Source organism: Paramormyrops kingsleyae, chromosome 3, assembly GCF_048594095.1.
Source record: "Paramormyrops kingsleyae isolate MSU_618 chromosome 3, PKINGS_0.4, whole genome shotgun sequence".
In the NCBI taxonomy this organism is placed as follows: domain Eukaryota; kingdom Metazoa; phylum Chordata; class Actinopteri; order Osteoglossiformes; family Mormyridae; genus Paramormyrops; species Paramormyrops kingsleyae.
The window spans coordinates 40600722-40626121 of NC_132799.1; the positions used below are offsets into that span (position 1 = coordinate 40600722).

At 41.5% G+C, this 25400-nt stretch overlaps 1 protein-coding gene across 3 annotated transcripts; it reads left to right on the forward strand.

Annotated features, from left to right (window-relative positions):
- The first annotated feature begins 609 nt into the window (after positions 1-609).
- Positions 610-24261, forward strand: ccdc3a (coiled-coil domain containing 3a). Of its 3 annotated transcripts, none has more exons than XM_023799035.2 (4): positions 610-720; positions 1052-1468; positions 3007-3181; positions 22520-24261. In XM_023799035.2, the coding sequence occupies exons 2-4, from the start codon at positions 1089-1091 to the stop codon at positions 22796-22798; spliced, it is 834 nt and encodes a 277-aa protein (XP_023654803.1). In that variant the 5' UTR covers positions 610-720; positions 1052-1088; the 3' UTR covers positions 22799-24261. The 3 variants fall into 3 exon arrangements, with proteins under 3 accessions (XP_023654803.1, XP_023654804.1, XP_023654802.1); XM_023799036.2 differs by having other exon boundaries at positions 621-797; positions 1135-1468; XM_023799034.2 differs by having other exon boundaries at positions 627-797.
- Positions 24262-25400: the final 1139 nt, after the last annotated feature.

A 25400-nucleotide genomic window follows, 5' to 3' on the forward strand; every position in this document is an offset into this window, starting at 1 on the left:
AAGCACCAATAGGTGGCAGTGCTACCCTGTAGGTAAGAATATGAATTAAGGAACAAATTAGGAAGAAAACACCGTACGCAATTCATTGTGCGTGTCATCAAAGCATTTTCTTGAATAAGGACTGATACGCCTTTTAAGCACTTAAAACAACGTAAGATATAGGCTACTGCCTCCAATAGCCACGATCTTTCTTGATAACATCCGCAAATTGGAAAATGGGATTCCATTTCCACGATAAATCTCTGTGACTCATCTTGCGCTGAACGAAATTATATGCTCCATATTGCTCTCCACTTCCACACTATCAATATTTAAAAAAATTCTGAGGCTTTCTAAATTATCAAAATGTTTCTCGCAATAATCATGTAAGGGTAATAAGACAGCTAGAACACTTCGGCGTTTGGACAAAGTGGTAGTCTGCATGTAATAAAAACTAAATATATTAATGCGTTAAAAATATAGAAATGTGCATGTTATCTGCACAGCCTCACGCCAAATGCAAAACAGTCGGGGTGGGGTGGCAGGGTGTAATGGAGTATTACCCCTTATGGGACAGCCCGACCTTGAGGTCATCTGATTGGTTGCCGTCATGCACCCCCAGATTACTCAGTAAACTTTAGGAATGTCTCAACTGGGAACGGAATCCCACGAACCGCTTCAGGTTCCAATACTGCGTCAAAGCTGATGAGAGAAACTCTTATTACCTGGTGATCAGCTCTGGTAATGGATTACTTTTTCACGCTTTGCATCCGTGTAATCAATGAAAGGTTCATTACAGAAAAAGACAAATAAGACGCGTGAGTACTCAGTCCCGGACAGTAATTACTTCGATTAATTCAAATATCTGCTGGTTATAAAATGATACAGTAAACCGATTGGCAAGTACTGATAATTAAAAGAATAAAAGTAGGCGGCGTCATGTATTATGAGTAATTATAAGAGCAAGGTATTCATTTTTATTTTATTGTATACAGTGTGTTGTATATCATTGCAACACTTTTCAACCACAAGCTGGGATATTTAAATTCACAAAATGTGTCTCATCTGACAGTTTTCTTAGCAAACCCGGCGGGGTTAAGGAGGACAAGATGCTGCCGGCACTCTTGCTAACCCTGGGCTGTGTAATATTTCAAGTAAATCCTGGGTTTGGATGTCAGCTACCCACGGAATGGAGACCGCTTAGCGAAAGCTGCCGCGCCGAGCTAGCAGAGATCATCGTCTACGCCAGGGTGCTGGCCATCCATCAAGAGGTATACGGGGCCAACGCCTACAACCACCTGCCCTACCAGTATGACGGAACCGACGACGGACTCTTCTATTCGGCGGAGATTGAGCTGCTCTGTGACCAGGCGTGGGGCAGCATGCTGGAGGTCCCCGCCGGCTCGCGTCTCAACATCACCGGCCTGGGATATTTCTCCTGCCAGTCGCACACGGTGGTCCAAAACTATTCCTATATTTTCTTCCTGAGGTAGGAACTATATTCATCCTCAATAATTTGCGTATTGTTCATTATTGTTGGTAGTTTTGGCGGGGGTGTTCTTTTTTTTTCTGAAATAACTTTAAATAATAAATTGTATTCTTGTTATATTATAACATCAATTCATTGGCTACTCTCTCAATTATTAATAGGAGTAGGCAGGTACAATCATGAATTATCCTAAAGTTCAAAACAAAATATAGCAGTTGCACACATGGTTAAGTTCCTCCTTTGACTGTTCTCACCAAGCAGCCTTGACTAAAACCAAATTGTACCATCTGGTTACATTTGCACATATGAGCACAAGGGGCAATATAAAAAATCCATCCCTTACAGACTCCCAGAAACACTACAGCTCTGTGGCCCCCCCCCCCCCCCCAATGAAGAATGAGACTATTGTGCTTATTTGCTTGTTAGAGTCATCAAGAAATTACCTTTCCTTTTGTTTTTCAACCCCCCCCCCACTCCATCTACTTCCAATAGCTTACAACTGACTGATCAAACTCTCTTTTTAATTAGTTAAACAGTCTCTACCCCTTGCAGACAAGTTAAAGATCACACCCTATAGAATAATCAGTATGAAAAGACCAGACGTATTTCCTCATCTAACTCTAAACCAAACAAAGTGCTTTGACAGACACCTACCTGTTTTGGCAGATGGGAAGTACCCCCAGGAAGTATTTCTGTGCAGATGACCTTGCCACCTGGGGTTGTTCACAGGAAAGGGCTGATCTGGGGCCTGGGGAAAATTCCTCACCTAGCTGAGGAGCCAACCATGATTGCCTATCAGAGTTAAACTGTACGGACCATTGTGTCCGATAAACTATTTTCAGTTGAAGGAGGTCACTGGGCCTCTCTATTGTTCTATTTTGATTAAGCAGAGCTGGATTTTTGAGGTGTCTTGTGTTTTACACATGGAATCTGCCTCAGGGTATCTAGTGCACTGCCACTGGTCCCACGGGTATGGTGTGTCACCGTCACGTCTGCTGGGTCTCGGTTCAGTTCAATTTGATAGCATCGCACAGATGGGAAGGGTGAGACCCAGGCAGAGGGTCAGCGTTAATTACAGTGCTTCTCATTATTGTACGTCCCCTTAAAAAAGCATTAATCAAAACTGACAGTGATTGTCCACTTTCATCTTTGCCTGTTTCTCGGCATCATGCTTGTGTTCAGCTGCAGACGTTTGGAACCCTCTAGACAGAGCCTTTGATGCTGTGACTGAATGAGCCTAAAATTCAATAAAAAAAAATATTCTGTTGTGGAATAGGCTTTTAATAGGTACAGTGAGTCTACACCACCCTTTTGATGAAAACAATGCTTTTGCAGATCAAATGGCTTTTCTGAATTACTGTAAACAGGAATTGGAATTTTCTTGGGGAGTCAGACGAATCTTGTCTAACATAAGGCGAGCAGAAATAGCATGAGAATCCTGGTTTGAGGGTAAGGAATCTGTTAAGAGGTGGTGTGATACTGACAAGAGAATCATCTTAGCCTCTATCTTAGCTTGTCTTGTTTTCTGTTTGTCATAGGATGGATGAAAACTACAATATACTGCCCCACGGAGTTAACTTCCAGGACGCCATTTTCCCAGACACCCAGGAGAACCGAAGGATATTCTCCAGCCTCTTTCAGTTCTCCAACTGCTCCCATGGACAGCCGCTACAGACCTTCACTCCTGATTGGGAGATTCAGGAGGATAACCGGGTAACACAAGTTGTGGTCTCTCTCGCACACAGCTTAGGAAAATGGCCAGATTTCTGAAGCCTCTCTAAGTCAACATTTCTACTTTTGGCCATGCTTTAGCTGAAAACCCCAACAGCAGTTGGGGAGGGGGAGGTGGTGGTGGTGGTGGTAGCTTCGGAATGCATTTTTATCTTCCAAACATGAAGAGAAAAATATCACAACCATACATACAGACACATGCCATGCTTTTGAATTTCAGGGGTATTATGTGTACATCAGTCAGTAAACACACAAAGCACCAAAGAATAACAATAATGTTCTTCTTTCTAGCACATACTTATAAATCCAGACAGCTGTGTACATGTTCGAATTGTCTGTGCAAGACACCTAGAATACAATAAATATCCAAGTTTAGGACTCTGGTTGCTTTAGGACACTGCAGCATGCATATTTGATCACCTGCCCCAATATAAGGAAACTTAATCTGTTTTAAAATATTAGTCTTCGATTATTGGAGTTCCAGTTTCCTGTCTTCTTACCTGCGTCTTGTTCATTCCCAGCAGTACATGGGAATATGGAAGCAGATATGGTCTTCCCATTGCCTGTAAACAAAAAAGATATTTACTCGATGGGCTGAATGGCCTCCTCTCGTTTGTATAGTTCTTATAAGGGTACTTTTCTGAATGTTTCCATTGTTGGTATGTGTTGACTCCTACCTCTATGTCTGGAATTATAGTGCAATCTGTCATGTTGTTTTGTAGCTTCTGGACACCATCAATCTGCAGGGTCCATAATCTAATCTAATTTCATTTAATGTTAGGAGCTTGATAGCCCAACTGCAGATAAGGTGGTCTTGGAGATCTCTATGATATTTCATAAGAAGTGCCCTCCTCTGGTCCTAGTGTTGTTATACAGTTTTCTACATGAAAAGTAACAAGATTCTTTCCTCCAGAAAATGCCCACTATTTTCTGGCATCCTGTTTGGCGATGGAGCAGTCGGGAACAGGCATTGCGTGCAGATGCTGTCCCTGCCCTGAACCACAGATGAAATTGGCGCCTCGTTTTTAAACATTACAGTCTCAAGCAGCACACTTTCAGGACCGCACAAACCACTCTAAAATATACAAGGAGATGGCTGAGGGCTGTAATTAGGAGGGGGGAGCAGGATGCAGGCGGGGGTCAGGGGTTAAGGATGCGCCTTGGGGCACATGCTTGTGTTGAGACATGCAGTGGTCATAATCAAGTCTCACGACTGGATGTGAGGTCTGGCAGGAGAGGTTGTAGAAAATCAGGACAGGTTTTTTTTTTTTGCTTTAAGATACGGTCAGAAGCCATCCTGAGGTTAAATGAAAAAAAGAAAAAGTAAAAAAAATTGTGTTATACTCCAGGGATGTTTTGTCACAAACAGAAAACCGCTTCATGCAGCACTTCTTTGGATGAGTACTGATAAATACTTGCTGTGTAGTTACTCTTTATACCCAGTACTAGATACGTGGTTATCAAAGATGGAAGAATGCTTACTGTTTCTCAAATAATGGCAAATTACAGGTAAAGACACAGGAAACATTGATGGGGGAAACAGGAATTAGATTGGGAATGGTGGAGATAAAGTGAGCAGGAACAGGAAGACAGAGAGGCAGAAAGATGCAGGCATTAATGTGTCTGTTCCCAGATGTTCAGGAAGACAGCACCTACTACACATGTAGATGAAAGTGGACAGACCGCCATGACAACAGCCCTTTGGTCTGGTTAAACCAGACAAAACTAGTCTAAATTCTTCACCACTTTGATGGGCAGTATAGGTATGCAAATTTAGACCAGTTTCAGACAGGATGGTGGCAGGTAGATGCCCAGTGATATGACCCAGCTGAATATCTTACCAAAATGCCTCAAAACCCAAACAGCACCTTCCCAGAACACACCTGTGTACCCCCCCCCCCTCCTTCAAGTGGTCTATGCACTCCTCTTCTCCAGGAAGTGTAGCTGTGATTTAAAATCATGTTCTAGTGGGTGGTTCCATTTCGGCGCTTTAGTAAAAATGAAGTGAAAATGATTTCTGTATAAACTACTTTATTTAATACTGTCAAAACTATCAAAACAAGCAAAAGAGGAGCAATGATTAATAAATCTGGGCTGAGTTTCCCGAAGCGTTCTTAACGCTACGTCGTTCTTAAGTTCTGTTTTAAAAGATAGAACTAACGAACGACGTAGCGTTAAGAAGGCTTCGGGAAACTCACCCTCTGCATGATTATAAATGCATTGAAAAAGATTAGATCTGCATGTATATATTTGTGATGCTGTCCCACATATTTAGGGAAACTATTTCATATTTTAAAATCTCTTTCACTTCTGAGATGTCTTTTATGCTTCAGTCAGTAGGCGCAAAGGTTAAGACGAGCTTGTTTGGAGTGGGGGTGTGCGTCCTCAAAAGCAATACATTACAGGCTATTAGAATGCATACAGTTTGTTCACTATATAACCAGTCTGTAAGGACAGGGTGCATTTTTTCATTAAAGTCCCTTGTGCAAATGCCACGGTCCTGTTTGTCTGTGATAAGAGTGATGCTTTTGCTGAGGATTTTTCTGCAAGAGGGGGGTTCCTCCACATACATGGGATACTCATGCTGCCCCTGTGCAAAGTGGTTGGCTGATTTTTGGTTTGGCCAGGCTGGAATTAGGATGGTAACTGAGGAGACCCATAGCTCATTTAAGTAATCACTGCCTCTTTTACATTCACTTTAAATTTGTGTAAATGGTCTTCGCACAGGAAAAAAAAACCCAAGCAGATCAGGTAAAACTAAAGCCGTGTCGGAGCTGCGTCTCCTTCCATTTGACTTTGTTTTTCTTCCTCTTCTTTGTCCAGACGTGCTGTAGATCTCTTTGCAGAAAATGACCAAAAAGGAGGAGGGGGGTAAGGTCCTTCTGTTTTTTTTTACGATGCTGCTTTTTTACGATGCTGCATCTCTGGAATGAAGAGGTAGCTTTTACCACATGGAGAATGACCATGATCTGCATGACCTAAAGAGCGAAAGGTTTCAACCAATGCAGCTTCTCTCTAAGGCCTTGGGCCAAGTAAAACAAACATAGCCAATATAAGCCTTCCATGATGACATGATCATTAACCAATCATTGATCTCATCAGCCCTTTAAATAATGGTGCAGAAAGAATGATAAACTGAATGGTGGTGTGATGTGAACTTCTGACCCCAGCATATTTGGGTAAGCCATCACAGTACCCTGTCCTCTGAACACTGTGGTCATAACCATAAGTAGAGTGTAGATGCTGAGCTCTAGGAATGACATTTTACAAACAGGAATAATTGCTTTTTTAAAATGTTCCTTGTTTTAAGTATAGATATATATATGTGGTGAAATATAGTTGTTCCACTTTGGGACCTTTTCTTAAATGTCATCGTTCTGCCATCAGATTCAGGTCTTCTCCAATGCTTCCTACAGGTCAGATGGTTGCCTACATTGAAATGCACTATCAGTCTGTGTAACTTTCGGTATCAAAATAAGGGGGTGTGTCATGACTAGATGGCCTGTCTTGCAGATAGCCAAGTTTCATTTCAGAGCTGGAAACTCAGGATAGTAGCTCAGAAAAAATTTCATGGAAATATGAGCACTCATAAAATTCCCCAAAGCCTCCAGGGATTTTAAGGGCAGACAAACCACCACTGCCTTTTGAGTCGGAAGTCATTTTAATCTGCGGGAGTGTCCATGTCTCTGTAGCTCCAGCCTTGTTATATTATCACAGCATTTAATGTCCGAATACTACCCAATCCCACTCCACCACTGACTTTCTCAGGGATAGTAGTGTGATGAATGGGGTCACTACCAGATGATTCATCTGCACGGCTAAAGTTCCAGGGTGCATAGAAAATGGTGGTGGGGGGGGGGGGGGGGGGGAGAGTTAAGGAAAGTGCCTCCATTGCACACATCAGCCTGACTCAAAGGGAATGCACAGAATAATTTTGACCCATTTGACTTCCTGTTGGCCTTTTTGCTGAAGGCTCTGAGGATCAGTCTGATCGTTCTGATCACCATGATCGTTCTGGTCAGTTTATCACCTTAAAGATAGCTTATCTCAGAGCCACCCAGGTCACCAGTCCGGTACTCCAGGACCATTTTGTACAAGCAAGAAAGATGCACTGTAATGAGAAATGCACTCGATTCAATGAATGATTTCCAAGGCATTTCAAGGCCTGCTTTTCTAAGGACATTCCGTCCCGAAACTGGTGAATGAGACAGCTTTCTGCTGCCTTTTGTATGTTTCCTGGCAAAAGACTAACGCCTTTGCTGGCTGGTTAATGAACCTTCTCAGAGAGTCAAGCAAGCCTCTTCTGGTGTAGCCGGGTTCGAGAAAGGCCCTCTTTTGAAAAGCGGCACAGAATCACTAAGCGTCATTGTGCTCATTTGGCCCTTCAGTCAGCATTGGGATGTCGTGTAATGCTCTAAATGCTTCAGTGTGATTAAACGTAGAGCACGCTCAGTTCATTGAGCCGGATGTCCATTCTCCATGGGCAGCAGCCAGATCATTCCTCCAGTCTTCCAGCACTGAGAGGGGTGTGAGTACCCTTTTGAGATGGGTCAGCCCCAAGGCCAAGCTGCAAAACGAAAGTGTCAGGGGCTGTTGTTTCAGGCTAGAGTTGGGCATCTACTCTCCCATCCTATCCTGGCACAGGTTAAGGTGGGCAGCTCCTCTGCCCTGGAACCTCAGAAACCCTCTGCCTTTAATTGACTAAACTTTTTGGGTAGTGCATGTCCTGAGACAGGTAGTGAAGCAGTTAAAGGAGGATAAAGCTTAGTCAACATGTTTATTGATAAGGGTGCTTGGTGTTACAGGCAGAATGCTAGTTAATAACGCAGGTTCTTCAATTTTATGTGCCACCAGGGTACTTAAGGTGTTTAACATGAATTAAAAATGTGTACAGTAACCACTCAACATTTTCAGTAACATGTGGCCCTTGGTGCCAACCTGAATAACTGTTGTGTTAACAAGAATAAGCACACCTCCAAGACTGGAGGCACGATTGAAATATATATGCATTTTATCTCCTATGCTGTCTTGCCAAAAGGGTCATAAAAATCTTTGCGGTGTATATCTATTAAGAATGCCTGTGGTGTCTGGAAAGAATTAGCTATGGAGTGGCTGTTTTATGAGTTTTATAGAGGCCAATGAATGTGGTTCTTAAAAAATAGGTAAGAGGTAATATATGACGCAGACAATATTTGCCATTTAGTTTGGAATGTTGTTGACAACGAGCACCTTCTAATGCAGCTGGTGATACCAATCAGTGTCTGCCAAAGATTTCCTTACAAATAACATCTGTGTATGAAGTTGATCTTTATCTAGCCCAGTGTCTTTCCCTGGGGTAAACTCAGTGCTGCAGTAGGGTCAGTTGAGAATCTGGCACTGATCCTTGTGGTTGATGCGAGTCATGAGTGACACCCATGGGCAGGGGCGCCGCTAGCAATTTTGGGCCCTATGACAAAATATGAGGTTGGGCCCCCCTACGGTAACTTATTATTAATAAAGCAGATCTCTGGGGGGCCCTAAAGGGCGTGGGCCCTTAGAATTGTCCCAACTTTCCCCCCCTTAGCGGCGCCCCTGCCCATGGGCACACTCATTATCCAGCCATTTCTCACCTGTCCTCTGTTTCCTCTTAGTAGCTCCACCCACGTGGGTCCTGACACTTAGTTCCTTTATGTTGCATTCCCATTGGACGCTAGTGCAGCTGTCACTCCTTCCACAAGGGATGAACTGGGAGATGGAGAGAATCAACATCAGTGACAAACGCGTCCTACTAACTCACTAAACTACGCCAGAGCAGGAAACTGTAAACTTAACGGTGGGGTTCTTAGTCCAACATCTATCCAGTTTAATATCACCCACTTTACTAAACCCTTTTAAATTTCACATATAAATGTGTCCAGGGCGAGGGCCTGTTGCTTTCGTAAAGATGTTGAATCAAGACTGAATAGATCAGAGATTTGTGACATCTCCTCTAGATTTATATATATCCTTAGCTCAGAGAGGCCAAAACGTCTAGTCTGCTGGAAGCAATCAGTAGTAACAGTCAAATAGTCCTGCAAGGTGATGAGACTGCCATGTTCCATCAAAACAGAACTGTGGCTATTAGCCTGCAGTCTGACTGGGAGTGATGCACTGTGATGTTGAAATGAAGCCTGTAAGCAACCGAGAACAGAGGACAACGGGCCAGATTAGCTGGGAATCACAGAGGCTGCGGATAGACCAACACAGCCAAACACACCAAGCTCATCTACACAGCCAGGAATGAAAGTTCAGAAATCACAGGTATGGACATGCATTTTTATATGGACAAGCTGATAAGCAGGTCAGACAGGGGATGGTAGGGAGGAGTCTTCTGGATGAAGATCTTCAGGCCAAGATTATTTCAGACTATCACCTAGATCTTTTTGTTTGGACATGGAAGGTCAACCAGCTGGGTAATCACTGCTGTTCCTAGAGGGCTGCTGTGCTGATGATGTCTAGACTGGTTACTGTGCCAGATGGGAAGGTCAAAGTCTGGCTTGGCTTTTATTTCTACAGCATAACTAACTCTCTGGAATGGCTCTGGGGTAATGTGGAGCATATGCACTAATAAATCCTTTTCTGTTGAGGACAGAAGTAATAGTCTGCATATAAACAGTTCATGTTAGCGTGGCTAATAATAATGGGTTGTGTGTGTATTATGTTTGTATTACATTGTGGAGACCAAATGTTCCCCACAATGTGATGAAAATCTTATTTTGACGTTGTGGGGACCATTTTTTCAGGTCCTCACAAAGATCTGTGAATGCAATCAAAAAACTAAAAATGCGAAAAGCCTCGTATTTTGTTTGGTTATTTATGGTAAAATTAGGGCTGGGTGGGAGTTAGTTTTCATGTTGGGATTAGAGTTTCCCCCATAGAAATGAATGGAGAGTCCCCACAAAGAAATGTGTGTGTGTGTGTGTGTGTGTGTGTGTGTGTGTGTGTATATATATATATATATATATATATATTAGGGCTGTCAACGGGTTAACGCGGATTAATCCATCATCATGATTAATCTGATAAAATTTTTTAACGCAATTAATCCATCTGCAGCGCAGAATAGAGCTTAGATCGGGCCCAAAAAATTAAACCCGACCCTACCCGAGCCCGTGCACCTTGTGTCCGAGCCCGACCCGGTCCGACACATTAACTGTAATTATGAGCCCGAGCCCGATTTAAACCCGACTATTTTTTAATACGTGAGCCGTTGTAACAGACGTTCTCAACTACAATTCTAAGTTGTTTGAACTACAGAAATTAGTTTAGATTTATCTTAATGAAAAATGCAACAAGGACGAAGCATGTAAACTGCATTGTTTGTTTATTCAGAATGGATTTTTGAGACACGTTTAGAAGAAAAGCACGTTTTCACTTATCCAGTTCGCTTGCTGCTGGAACCAGTTTGTGTGCTCGGCATCGAACTTTAAGTAAAGGGTTAAGAAAAAGGTTAAATCCTTCCGTAAGCAGCCAACGAGGTATGTGTTCATTAAGTTTTAGTTAAGTTTGTTGTATTTAGCCATGTAAATGTAAATGCTAACTGAGGTTCGTGTTAACTGTATATGAATTCTCTAAGCTGTCTTTATTGTTATTTATGTTTATATTTCATTTGAATTTCAATGTTTGTTAGCTAATATTGTAAGTAAATGTGCTTGATTTTGTGTTTCCATATCTGTATTTAGTTCTCACGTCTGCCATGATGGTGATAATAACGAAGCCACTGTCTTTCGAATAAACCGTTGGCTCAGTTAAATGCAAAGGACTCTTGTGCTCGTGTCTTACGGGAGGGAGCTACATTTATAATTATGGCATAGCTCTCCACCCAATTAGGCTAATTAAGTAATGATTTAAAAAAAAAAAAAACCACACACAAATGCTTGATCATGGCCCCGCCCAGCCCGGCCCGGCCCGGCCCGAAGATAGTGGCAGGAAATATCGGCCCGACCCGGCCAACGGGTCGGGTCGGGTCGGGTCTGGGCTCGGGCTCGGGCAGAGAATCTAAACTCTAGCGCAGAATGACTCAAAATCCCTGAAATGTCTCTGTCAACCCATTTCGGGCAGTTTTGGTGTGTTCCATTTGCCCTCGGAACTCGTATTCCGAGTCGGATTCCGGAGTTTTGAAGCCGGAAGTGATGACATGTGCACTCCTGTTTCTCGGAGATCCGAGAAATATCTCGGAGCAGCACAGGCCCCTTTTCCACTCCAGTGGTGCCAGTGCTGGCTCTGGGGTTGGTGCTCGTCCGGTGCTGTAGTTGGGAACCAGCAAGAGCCTGCCTGCATTTCCACGGACTTGAGAGCCCGTTGGGAACCAGGTGACAACACTGCGCCCACGTTACAAACCACACCCACTTTCCAACATTATCTTTATTTTGCGTTGCCTCGGTTATTCCGCCCACCTCTCATGACAACACCAGCATCCAGACCAGCAAAGGTTTGGTGCCTGTTTGGAGGCGATTTTGCGGCACCGGCACCATTTTTTTTTCTGTGGAAAAATGTGGCACTGGTTCCAAATTAGGGATCGGCACTGGAACAGCACCGGCACCTTTGCAAAGGGGTAACAGAGGATCCCGAGTTCAGAATCCAAGATGGCTGCACCCTTTATCAACACAAGGGAAAGTTGTAGTTTTATACTGTTTAAGCAATACTTCTCATTTGTGGCTCATTAAATCGGTCACACACACTTTACCGCCAAACTTATCTGTGGACGTGTTGCTATGGAGTTTTATACGTAAAGCACCGTGTGTAATGTGTTATAAACTGATATTGCTAACAATGGCAATTAACCGGGCTAGAATTGGATTTCATGATTAGTCGGATTATTTGTCAGATTTACGGTAGTTCGGGCTAATTGTAAGTGAACGAAGATAAAGACCATTTAAATTGAGGTACCTTAAATCCGACAAGTTGCCCGGTTAAGCAAAAAACATCTTGTTTTTTGATATGGGTCCATGGTATCGGTCTTTGACAGTTGCCGTCACACTCGCTATAGTCGCAGTGTATTGTGGCTGGAATCGCTATTTTGGAGGTACAGTGGTACCTCAGAACTCAAATTTAATCTGTTCAGAACTCTGGATCGAATCCTAAAAAGTTCGAGTTGTGATCGAATTTTCCCCATAAGAAATAATGGAAAAGCAATTAATTGGTTCCCGGCCCCAAAAAATTACACCTAAATATGTTTTTTAAACTAGGCTTATTTGGTGGGGTAAAATCGATCATGGTAATTTTCCAAGGAAATGAACTCCCTATGTTTTCATTCTCATTTTATTCCGAATAAATTGTGCCATTCTGAAATTAGACTGTGTGGTTTGTTATTAGGCTAATGTTAGCGCATAAGAAGGTCTAACGTTATGCTCTGAAAAAACATTATAAGTGAAACCTATAAGTGAAACACTATAAGTGAAACCTATAGGGGTAACGTAACAACGTAAAAAACTAGCTAGCAAATAATAAGCCCTATTATTTGAATTTTAGTGGTATTGATTCTGCATTCCACAATTTCATATTTATAGATATTTTTAGAAACTTCATCTGATAGCCCAGATACTGTTTTGTTAAATATAGATTAGATTTTATTCACAGACACATTGTGAGGAAAAGGAAAGATGGAGACATCAGACACTTTTTGGTGGTAAAAGAAGAGTAAGTAGGAAATATTAGTGTTAAGAGCTACAAAACATTACACTAAAAGTATAGGCGCAGTTTTGCAAACTTAATGTGTATGAAGGAAAGTGGTGGTCAGCAGAAGGCAGGAGAGGCACAGGAGCAGGCAGCAGGGAGACGGCAGGATGAGGACAGTGTGCAGACAGCAGGAAGATGGCAGGATGAGGGCAGCGCGCAGGACCAAGAGGTGAGTTAGAAATTAGGCTGTACTTTAAGATCTACTGTATCATCAAGACAGATATTAGCCTAATAGGCAAATATTTACAGTGGTATGTCAGAACTTGTACTTAATCTGTTCAGAACTCCGGATCAAATCCTAAAAAGTTCGAGTTCTGATCGAATTTCCCCATAAGAAATAATGGAAAACCAATTAATTGGTTCCCGGCTCCAAAAAATTACACCTAAATATGTTTTATTTTTTAGCATTTAAACACAAAATGAACCAGATAAAACAAGAAGAGCATATACTGTACTAAACACATCTAAGCACATTTATCAAAACAGTAATTTGTAAAGTAATAATAATAATAATAATAGTACATTTTATTTCAGGGCGCCTTTCAAAAACCCAAGGTCACCTTACAGACATAAGACAATAAATCACAATAAATTACAATAAGATAAGAGGAAAAGCTATAGACAAGATTGACTGCAAGTAAATACTGTATTTAAAGCAAGTATACCATTTTGAACAGATGTGTTTTGAGCTGTGACTTAAATGAGGAAAGGGAATCAGTGTTCCTTAGGACTGGGGGAAGTGAGTTCCAGAGCCGAGGGGCGGAGCGACTGAAAGCTCTGTGCCCCATGGTAGTAAGACGGGCAGAGGGAACAATGAGATGAATGGCAGACGATGACCTGAGAGAACGGGAAGGAGTGGCAATATGTAGCAGATCGCACAGATAGGGAGGGGCGAGGTTATGGATGCACTTAAATGCAAAGAGTAGGATTTTAAAGTGTATCCTAGCATCTATGGGCAACCAGTGAAGTTGTTGGAGAACTGGTGTGATATGATCTCTTAACGGAGTCCGAGTTATGACCCGAGCTGCAGAGTTCTGTAAAATTTGAAGTTTATGGAGAGATTTGTTGGGAAGGCCAAATAGGAGGGAGTTACAGTAATCGATACGGGAAGTGATGAGACTATGCACAAGGATGGCGGCAGCATGGGGAGTAAGGAAGGGACGGAGTCGGTTAATGTTACGTAGGTGAAAGTATGCAGACCGGGTGATGTAATTAATGTGGGACTGAAAAGAGAGTGTACTGTCCAATAAGACACCTAGACTCTTTACCTGATGGGAAGGATGGATAAGGGAGTTATCTATGTCAATAGGAAAACTATGGGATTTTGTTAGAGTGGACGGTGTACCAATGAGCAAAACTTCAGTCTTATTACTGTTAAGTTTTAGAAAACTGGAGGAGAACCATAATCGAATCTCCATAAGGCAGTTAGAGAGGGAGATGGGGGGAAGGGATGAATTGGGTTTCGAAGAGATGTAGAGCTGGGTGTCATCTGCATAACAATGAAAATTAATGTTATATTTCCTGAATAAATGGCCAAGAGGGAGCATGTATATGACAAATAAAAGAGGCCCCAATACTGAACCCTGGGGTACACCTGCAGAAACAGGAAACAATCTTGAGGAGTGAGATTTAAATTGAACAAACTGAGTGCGGTCTGAGAAATATGAGGTGAACCAGGTGAGAGGCATATGACTAATGCCAATGGATGTTAATCTGTTTAAGAGGATATCATGGGAAATAGTATCAAATGCTGAACTGAGATCAAGAAGAATGAGAATGGTGAGAAGGCCAGAGTCAGCTGCCATCAGAAGATCGTTAGTGACCTTTAACAAAGCAGTTTCAGTGCTATGATCGGGGCGGAAGCCAGATTGAAATTTTTCATAAAGATTGTATTCATTGAGGTGAGAGTGGAGCTGGGAGGCAACAACTTTCTCTAGGATTTTTGAAATGAAAGGGAGGTTCGATATAGGGCGAAGATTGTCAAAGTTATTGGGATCTGCACCAGGCTTTTTGAGTATTGGAGTAACAGCAGCAGTTTTCAAGGATGAAGGAACAATTCCAGTGTTAAGGGAAGAGTGAATAATACTGGTTATAAGAGGAGCCAACGAGGGCAAACAGGCTTTAACTAACACTGTAGGGAGAGGGTCTAGCTGACAGGTGGATGGTCTAGATTTTTGAATGAGATTTGATACATCAGTTACAGAGGGAATGGTGAATCTTGAAAATAACTGACAGGGAGACAGTGAAGTGAGTGGGGAGTTGGCTACAGAATTAGAAGCTCCTATAGAGTTAAGTTGTTGGTGGATATCAGAGATTTTAAGAGTAAAAAAGGACATGATATTGTTGCAAAAATCAGTTGAGTACATATGAGGGGGGAATGGGTCAGGGAGTTTTGTAATTTTTTTAAAGAGAGAAAAGAGAGATCTGGAGTTCCCTTCTCTAGAACTGATTAAACCGGAGTAGTATGTGGATTTGGCTAAAACTATGCTGTTCTTATAAAGCAAAATATGATCACTGTACATTTCTTTGTGTATGGTGAGACCGGTTTTCTTATAAAGACGTTCCAGTTGCCGTCCTTTGGCTTTGAGAAGACGCAGGTTGGGAGTAAACCATGGTGCTGAGTGAGAAAAAGAGACAGAACGGTGTTTGAGGGGAGCAAATGTGTTAAGAAGATTATGGAGGTTGTCATTATAGTGTGACACAAGTTCTTCAGGGGTTGAGGAGCTGTGGATGGGTGAGAGTTCATTTATAGCAGAGGAGAAAATATCCGGATTAATATTACTAATTTTCCTAAATGAAATGTCACGAGGAATGCAAGTTTTTGAAGCTGATACATTAGCAATAAAAGAAATAAACATGTGATCAGATTGAGGAAAAGTATTAGCTTTGCAGTTTGTGGGGGTGACACCAGAACAGCAGACCAAGTCCAAGATATGACCTTTAGAATGCGTAGAAAATTTGATGTGTTGTATTCCAAAACTATCCAGACAGGAAGTAAAATCTCTGGAAAGAAGGTTATTGTCATTGTCCATGTGTAAATTGAAATCGCCAACAATTATCATATTTGGAGTGAGTACAGAGAAGTGAGCGAGTAGAGCAGTAAAGTCGTTTAAAAAGTCCTTGTTCGGCTTAGGTGGCCGATAAACAGTGCATATGATGGTGGGAGTGGAACCAGGGAGCTGTATTGCTGTGTATTCAAATGAATGGAAGAGTGGGGCTGAGAGAGGGAGGACTTTCCACTGCTTCCGGTGAATTATCGCGAGACCACCACCCCTCCCTGAGTTGCGAGGTTGACAAACGTAAACAAACTCAGGTGGAGTGGAGTCATTAAGCGAAACAAAGTCATTAGGCTGTTGCCACGTTTCAGTCAGGTACGGCCAAAGTAAGAAAATAAATGTATCCAAACTATATGTAAAGTTAAAAAAAACAATGTGTTTTGCCCCAATCGTTCGCTCCTTCCGTGTGCCACGCCCTCTCGTTAACCTTGTATGGAATACCTGTGTGATCAGCTGTTTCTGGTTGTTGTCATTAGTCCTCTGTATTTAGTCCACGTTTCAGTTTGTTTTGCCAGTCCAGTCATTGTATTGTCCATCTGCGTTTTGCCTGCCTTACCTGAATTAAACAAACCCCGTATTCCCTGATACCCTGACGTCTGGGCCTTTGTCTCCGTTCCTTCCCCGCTCGGCACGACAATATTATTATAATTAAATGTATTAATGGTTTATTATTAATATTAAAATAATGAATAAGAAATCTTTATTTTTAAATGTATTTTATTATATAATTACTGTTACTGTCTATTATTGTCTAAATGTATTTTTACTGTCTAAATATATGTATTCAGCTAGTGTAAACATGTACGATGCTATCACAGTGAATGCGAGGCTTAGACTGAAGCGTTATGCTACGTTCACACCGCGAGCGTCAAAGACGCCAGCCGTCGCTCCCGCCGCCCTGAACGCGACGCTAGCCAACGCCGGAGACGCTCTCTGACGTCATAGAGTGGGTGGGGACAAGGCCGCTCAGAATGCCAGGCTCTGAGAACTTTTTAAAGGGGCCGCAAAACAAACAAACGTGTAGCTTATATCTTTGCGCGAACTCCTGATAGGACATAATTTGTCAAATAAATATTGTTGTGAGCCAGTTATTTGCATTCCCACTTAAAATCAAGCGTTCTGGAGGGAAAATGTTACCTATAAATAGTGTAGCGCTTCTTTTCAAATTTACCTTGGATCACAATGGATGATCGCCAAGTAGTTGCTTGTGCTTTATGTTTCTTTAGTTAACATAAATAGTACTTAAAATGTATCACGACAGTTGTACTAAAACACATAATTATGTTTTGACGAACACTAATGCTATAAATAGGTTTAACATTACCGACAATTTGCATTTTCTCTGCTATGGCGCCAAAATTACTACTGATCTCCTTCCTTTTTCGCAAAAAATATATTATGCACTTCACCATCTCACCTGGAACACCGATTGTTTCAGACACTCTGGTCCATGCCTCATTTTTTTTTTTATTTATGTCCCTGTATGCAAACAGAGACACATATATAACTGGGTACCCGGCCACAGCAATAATAAGTCTCTCCTCTATTGTGCCTAGAAAGGGTTGGGTCGGAACAAAAGTTTACACGCTTATGTTCTACGGCACTCTCTTTAGCGGAGCATCTCTACATTCCCAATTTCCCATTGGTTGCCGCCCAACCGTGTCACAGCTCCAGGGGTGTTGCTAGAGATTTTGGGCCCCATGAAAGCATATCATATTAGGCCCCCCAGTCCAAACCAATCCAGTTATTTTCCAAATTTTTTAGGGCCCCTGTCACTCAGACAGGAATCGTCCTAGCTTTCCTCCCCCTTACGGCGCCCCTGCACAGCTCATTACCATAAAATTGACTGGGATTCTGTCTGACGCTCCCACCGCCCAGATCGCGACGCACAGCGCCGCTCCTTGACGCCTCCCGACGCTCCCTCCCATAGAGAATGAATGACTTCCAGTCGCTTTGACGCTCTCGCCGCTCGCAGTGTGAACGTAGCATTACTATGGAAGGCCAACGGGGCCAAAACATCTTAAAACTTTACGCCTAAAGACGTCAAATATTAACGGCCAGAGACGTCAAATTTGCATGCCTTTAGACGTAAAAAATCAGCATGTTGATTTTTTCACATGCAAAAAATCAACATGTCGATTTTTCACGCCTAAAGACGTACTTTTTTTACACCTTCAGACGTCAAAAACAGGTAGAATTTCTCTCTTTTTAAATGAGGACATACACTTAATTATTTAAAAATATAATAAAATATGTGCATGTATGCGTGTATTATTAATATTCTTAATTACAATTCTTGTTGCTACTAGTAGTTGTATTTAACAAATTTTACTACATTATTATCAAAGTGAGTAATTATTCGTCACCACAGCACAGTGCAAGTGTGTGTAGTGATTTTTTTATGCTTTGGGACAATTGATGCTGTAATAATAATATGCGATTTTAATATATGTTTAATATAATACACTTGACAAACCTTGAATCTCGGCAACAAACTCCGAAATTATCATCTCATCAGCAAATTCATTTTCAATCAATCGCCCACTTGCCCAACGTACACTGCTTTCCATTGTAGTCATTCTATTATAGCAAAATAGAGATATTCAAGGACACGCTAAGGGCATAAATCATAATAACAGCTGTTATATTAAAGTAGCGGAAAATGAGTTACTTCATCAGTATTGTGTCTACATTAGCTTGTCCATTATTAGACAATGCCAGCCGGGTGTATTCTGTAAATATCTGATTGCAGTTCAAAACAAAGCTTCTAAGAGCCATTTTCCTTTGCGCTCCGAACCAAGTTCTCTATCTAGTTTAATGGCACGCACACCTCCGTTAAGTAGTCTTCTGTGGCTCATCACAACCACGCAAAGAATCCGTAATCAAAAACGTAAAGTGATGCAGAAATACGTACCTGCGGCGAAGACCTGCGTTATCTCTTAGTCACAGTACGTTTAAACACGTACGGCGATACGTCCCACTGCTTATTAGTATAATTTATATATTCATTGCTGCGACACGAAACGTCCACTTTCGTAATAATAAATATTTATAGTATGTTAATTTTTTTCTATGACGTAAGTACACGCGTGGATCATTGAGGTGTGACTGCAAATCACTTGACAGTGATGTAGGTTAACTATTGTTGTCGTATTTCCTCTTTTCGATTATTCAAATTAGAGCACAAGGTGATTCTGCCTTTATTATGTTGGTTTAACAACTTCAAATGTACAACTTAAAGTGAAAACGAGCCTAGAATAACGCAAAATGCCGATAATGATTTCGATGAATGAAACACTAATGTGACAGATTTCTTCATCAGGGGAGCTGATCAGACATTGCATGGATGATGTATTTGCGCGTTGCAGTTTTTTTGCACAATCGACCGTTTTCACTGATGCCCGAAATGGTAGTCAGAGGCACAATATGCACAAAATTTTTTAAAATGCAGTAATTTTTGCTACAACATTTTCATGTTGACTCACTTTAAAATAATGTCTGTGGGACAACGAATGATGAGAAAAAGTAACAGCTGTATATTACAAGAATTAAAATAATAATAATAACTAATATCTTATGATCTGTCCTTGTGTTTGGAGACTTGTGTCATGACCTGCTCGTACGATCCTCGTGTGTGCCACGCCCCCCTCCTTACCTCGTGTTAATTCCCGATTGTGATCACCTGTTGCCTGTTATTTTCGCCTTGTCCTGTGTATTTAGTCTGCGACTGAGTCCATTTTCCCCAGGTCTGTCATTAACATTCGTCCTGTGCTGCTTTAATAAAACCCTGTTTACCCGTATTCACGGCTTCCTTAGTCTGATTCTCCACTCCCTGCTCGTTCGTTCATGCAGGTCTCAACAACTTGTATGTAAAAAGCCATTTATACATAGATAATAAGACTTCAATATAGACACCATTAAATACCAGCAGTGCTGGGATAGCTGAATAAATACACTCACCTAAAGGATTATTAGGAACACCTGTTCAATTTCTCATTAATGCAATTATCTAATCAACCAATCACATGGCAGTTGCTTCAATGCATTTAGGGGTGTGGTCCTGGTCAAGACAATCTCCTGAACTCCAAACTGAATGTCAGAATGGGAAAGAAAGGTGATTTAAGCAATTTTGAGCGTGGCATGGTTGTTGGTGCCAGACGGGCCGGTCTGAGTATTTCACAATCTGCTCAGTTACTGGGATTTTCACGCACAACCATTTCTAGGGTTTACAAAGAATGGTGTGCAAAGGGAAAAACATCCAGTCCTGTGGGCGAAAATGCCTTGTTGATGCTAGAGGTCAGAGGAGAATGGGCCGACTGATTCAAGCTGATTGAAGAGCAACTTTGACTGAAATAACCACTCGTTACAACCGAGGTATGCTGCAAAGCATTTGTGAAGCCACAACATGCACAACCTTGAGGCGGATGGGCTACAACAGCAGAAGACCCCACCGGGTACCACTCATCTCCACTACAAATAGGAAAAAGAGGCTACAATTTGCACGAGCTCACCAAAATTGGACAGTTGAAGACTGGAAAAATGTTGCCTGGTCTGATGAGTCTCGATTTCTGTTGAGACATTCAAATGGTAGAGTCAGAATTTGGCATAAACAGAATGAGAACATGGATCCATCATGCCTTGTTACTACTGTGCAGGCTGGTGGTGTAATGGTGTGGGGGATGTTTTCTTGGCACACTTTAGGCCCCTTAGTGCCAATTGGGCATCGTTTAAATGCCACGGCCTACCTGAGCATTGTTTCTGACCATGTCCATCCCTTTATGACCACCATGTACCCATCCTCTGATGGCTACTTCCAGCAGGATAATGCACCATGTCACAAAGCTCGAATCATTTCAAATTGGTTTCTTGAACATGACAATGAGTTCACTGTACTACAATGGTCCCCACAGTCAACAGATCTCAACCCAATAGAGCATCTTTGGGATGTGGTGGAACGGGAGCTTCGTGCCCTGGATGTGCATCCCACAAATCTCCATCAACTGCAAGATGCTATCCTATCAATATGGGCCAACATTTCTAAAGAATGCTTTCAGCACCTTGTTGAATCAATGCCACATAGAATTAAGGCAGTTCTGAAGGCGAAAGGGGGTCAAACACCGTATTAGTATGGTGTTCCTAATAATCCTTTAGGTGAGTGTATATATATATCTCCACACATTTAACTCTGCAGGTGTACTCTGACTGAGTAACTGTAGCAGTGAGGATATACATCCTACCCATCCAAATGTTCCCACAATGCACTGCTCAGATGCCTTCACCTTACAGTATCTGTAGGAGAATACAGGAGTGTGACCTTTACAACAAAGAGGACATATTAAATATCCATTCATGCATTCTTAATACGTGCTTATCAAAAGTATGGTCACAGTGATCCTGGATCTTATTTTAGGGCACAAGGTTAGCGACGTATAGGACAAAGGTAATAAATAGTATAATTGAAATCATATCATGGAAAAGATTATCAAAAATATGTGATTCTTTTATTGCCACAATATGCTTTCTTAAGTATGGTGTGTATAAGTCAGACATCCATCCATCATCCGTAAATGCTTAGGTACTGCAGGGTCATGGTGAGTCTGTACAGTAAACACAGAGCACAAGGCAGGGGGCACCATGGACAGGATGCCAGTCCATCACAGCACATACTTAAACAAACACACTACAGGCAATTCAGAGTCAGCAAGTCACCTGACTGCATGCATTTAGGAAGGTAACCTGAGTACTTGGAGGAAATTTGTGCAAATATAGGGAGAACCTACATCTAGATGTGAGGCTACAATACTAACCAACTAAGCCAACGTACATTTTTGCACATTCCTCTTAATGCATGTGACATGCACAAGGTATGAAGGTTGTGAAGGTATTTTTATGCAGTGAAAGCTAAGTGCTTCAAATGCCACTAAAATGAGAAAATGAACCAGAACAAGCATTGTTTCATGATGGATTTATAGCCATGAAAACACCATGTTATTCAAAGTACTCCACTGGCTGTCTGTTAATAATCTCTCTCATTAGTTCCATCCCATACCCAAATCGTTCTTTGCCTTCATGTCAAGTGGTTCAAGTGTGTGACATTAATTCATTAACAAACAATAATAAGTGTATTTATATATTCATTCCTACATCTTCCCTTCATCCAATCCAGGGTCACAGTTATTAATATACATTTCATATAGAAATGCAATATTGTATAGTTACATATATATAAATGGTAATTCATATGTACATGTAAATATAAACCACTGTTATAAAACACATTAATGTAAATGACTTGGTATTTACAGTATCTATACATGTAAATGACTGCTGGTATGCACAGTATATATAAATGCAAATGACTGTGGGCATATACAGTATAAAATATATACATTAAATGGCTATTGGTATATACAGTATGTATAAATGCAAATGCCTGATGGTATATACAGTACAGTATATAAATATAAATGACTGTTGGTATACATAGTGTGTATGAATATAAATGATTGTTGGTATATACAGTACGTATAAATGTACATGACCTTTTGGCCTCTGTCTCCTCCTCCAGCTGCTATGCTCCTCCATGCAGCTGGCACTCTTTGAGGAAGAGGAACATGTGAAGAAGTTGCAGGAGCGCCTGGCTCAGCTGGAGGATAAGAATCGGCAGTTGAAGGAGCGAGTGCGCAAGGTGAAACGCTCCCTCCAGCTGGCCCGCCGCGATGCCCGACGTGCCCAAAGGGATCAGCAGCAGCTCCAGGAGCTCCTTGCCTCCTCCCAGCGGGCCGGGCACCACCTCAACGCCATCCAGCAAGACAGCACCCCCTACGTTTTACCCATGGGAGGCTGAATCTGGTTAGGGGGTGCGAGGGGTCTCCTGATTTTACCTGAGAGCTGCTGGGCGGCCTCTCTGCTTTTTTCTCCTCTCATCCATGGACTACAACTCAATGAGTAGTGGTCCAGATCGAAAGACACAGCCAGGGCCACTCCATTTTCATAGTACCACTCCATTTACCCCAGACAAATGCAATTGCTTAATTTTGAGCAGGGATCCAATTTCAACTATATTTTCCAGACAGAAAGAAACAAGATATCCCAACCCTTAACCACACTTTTTAAAACACGTCTTCTTTACAGCAACTTCTAAAAATATTTCTCTGAGTACAAATTGCACTCTGGATTTCTTAAATATGATGAAATATTCAAAAGTTGCCATGACTTCCACATATTCAGCATGTCTCCACATCTCTGCACCCCTCTCAAAATTGTTCCTTGAATGATAACACTTTACTTGAGGGAGCACAAATAACTTAGTAATTCAGTTACTACTACAAATCATGAACAAATATAGTAGCTACATGAAAAACATGAACTGTTATGATTGATGATTGACGGACATTGGATCAGTACATAACTAACACTTAGTTACTGGTTAATCAATACATTAAATAAGAGTGTGCTACTACATCATGCCCCCTCAAGTCATGTCACCTGTAAGCCTTTAGCTTCTCATGTTTAATATGTTTTATCTTGTTATGTAGGAACAGCTGCAGTTTGCTCTACAGATGTCCTGAATCTGAAGGAATGCTCTGTGCACAGACTTTAAGCAGCACCTGATGTACTGAAGGATAACCACTGTATTTTTTTCTAACCACGAAAAAGGCTTTTTATGAATGACTGCATAATGTAGATGTTCCTTGTTGCCATGACTCTGGTATAATGCCCATGTTCTGGGGAAGATGTGGACCTAGTTGTCATGCCAACACTGGGATTCACCATGGTAATGAGTGAAGCACACATAAGATGGTGTATCCAGACTAAACGTAGTGCTGCAATCTGAGTCTTGGTGATATTCATGCTCTCTGTTCATGTATTGATATTACACTATATAAACCAAACAACATATTCATAAAGGTGACCCATTTCTGTCCATTTAGTTGATCTAGGAATTCATTTTGTACTAGGGGCGAATAGACGGTTACTTTGTGAGAGCTTTAATTAGAGCTTGGACACTGGGCTTCTCATCTACTGATGGGGAATTTAATTTTAGAGGTATTCAAGAAAAGAGCCTCATTGATTATTACAAAAGACTGATGTCTCAACATCTTATGGGAGTGTGTGTGGGGGTGGAGGTAGTGCAGGGGCTCTATACAGAACACTGCATTCATCTTGCACACATAGTCCATAGTAATGACATCAAGCTGTCTGCCTACCCAGCGTGCTGTGGAAAGTTCTTGTCTCACTGGGATGATGCTACAGGATAGAATGCAAACAGTGATGGATATCATGCTGATAATTACAAGATTCAACTAAGCAGAGGGCATCTGATCACAGTTGGAAGCATGTTGATTGTGTTTGGTTTTTTTAATAATTACTTAAGGAACAGACCATGGTGATCGAAACAGCTGTGGATGCTTTTTCACCACTCAACTTGACTGAGTGTCCAGTTTACCTTCTAAATTTGTCTTCAGCATTCACAACATGTTCCACATGCATGAAGAAATTTCATGTATATTACGTGCCTACATCATAGCTGTCAAGTCTCCCGTTTTAGCCGGGAAACTACCGTATTTTACCCCTCTTTCCCGCCGTCCTCCCGTATTAGTATTTTCCCGTAAATCTCCCGTATTATAATATCATAAAAAAAAAAATCCTCTGCCTCTCCAAACTGAACTGTCAGTAGCCTCGCGAGAACTGCCACCTGCAGTAGTCTGCAGGCTGTGTTGCCAGATTGGGCGGTTTTCCGCCCAATTGTGCTTCTTTTGGTTATGTTGGGCTGGGAAAATTGGCATTGGGCGGGTCTATAAAATTTGGGCTGCTTTTTAAAATATTTAGCGGGTTTTACTGTCATTATTATTATTATCATTTTTTAAAAATATATTAAAAATATACTAAGAATATATAAAAAAAATCATGGTGATTAAATGTACGTGTCACTTAGCTGTCCAGTCAGCCGTCACAATTAGTTCATTCAGAGAATCTGTCAAATATGATATGACATCATCAATCAGTGACAGTCATTGGTTAACCAAACATCACAGTGAAATTGTATTGGTCACTTGTTATAAGCGCCAAAACAACTTTAAAAAGTTCAGCCCACTTGCACCTGAACAGAAGGAGACCATCTCAGCATGGTGCTTGGCTTTCCTTAAAGAAGTGCTGGCTCAATATCAAATGTGCCTGCCTGCTTCAATGGAGATGCTGCGCAAACTGGAGTTGCTTTCCCCCAAAATAGTGATGTCCACTATAAACAGGCCTCGAGTCACAGACTTACCTACTGATTTTTTTTTCATTCTAAGTATTTGTTTTTCTCAATGCTATAAATTTCTGCTATTTTGTCAAATGATATCATGCGATTGTCTTGCATTATATGTTCGAAGGCACTTGATTCCTTTATTATGCCAAGCCAGGAAGTTTATGACTTTTTTATTTAACAGGATGTCAGGGTTGTT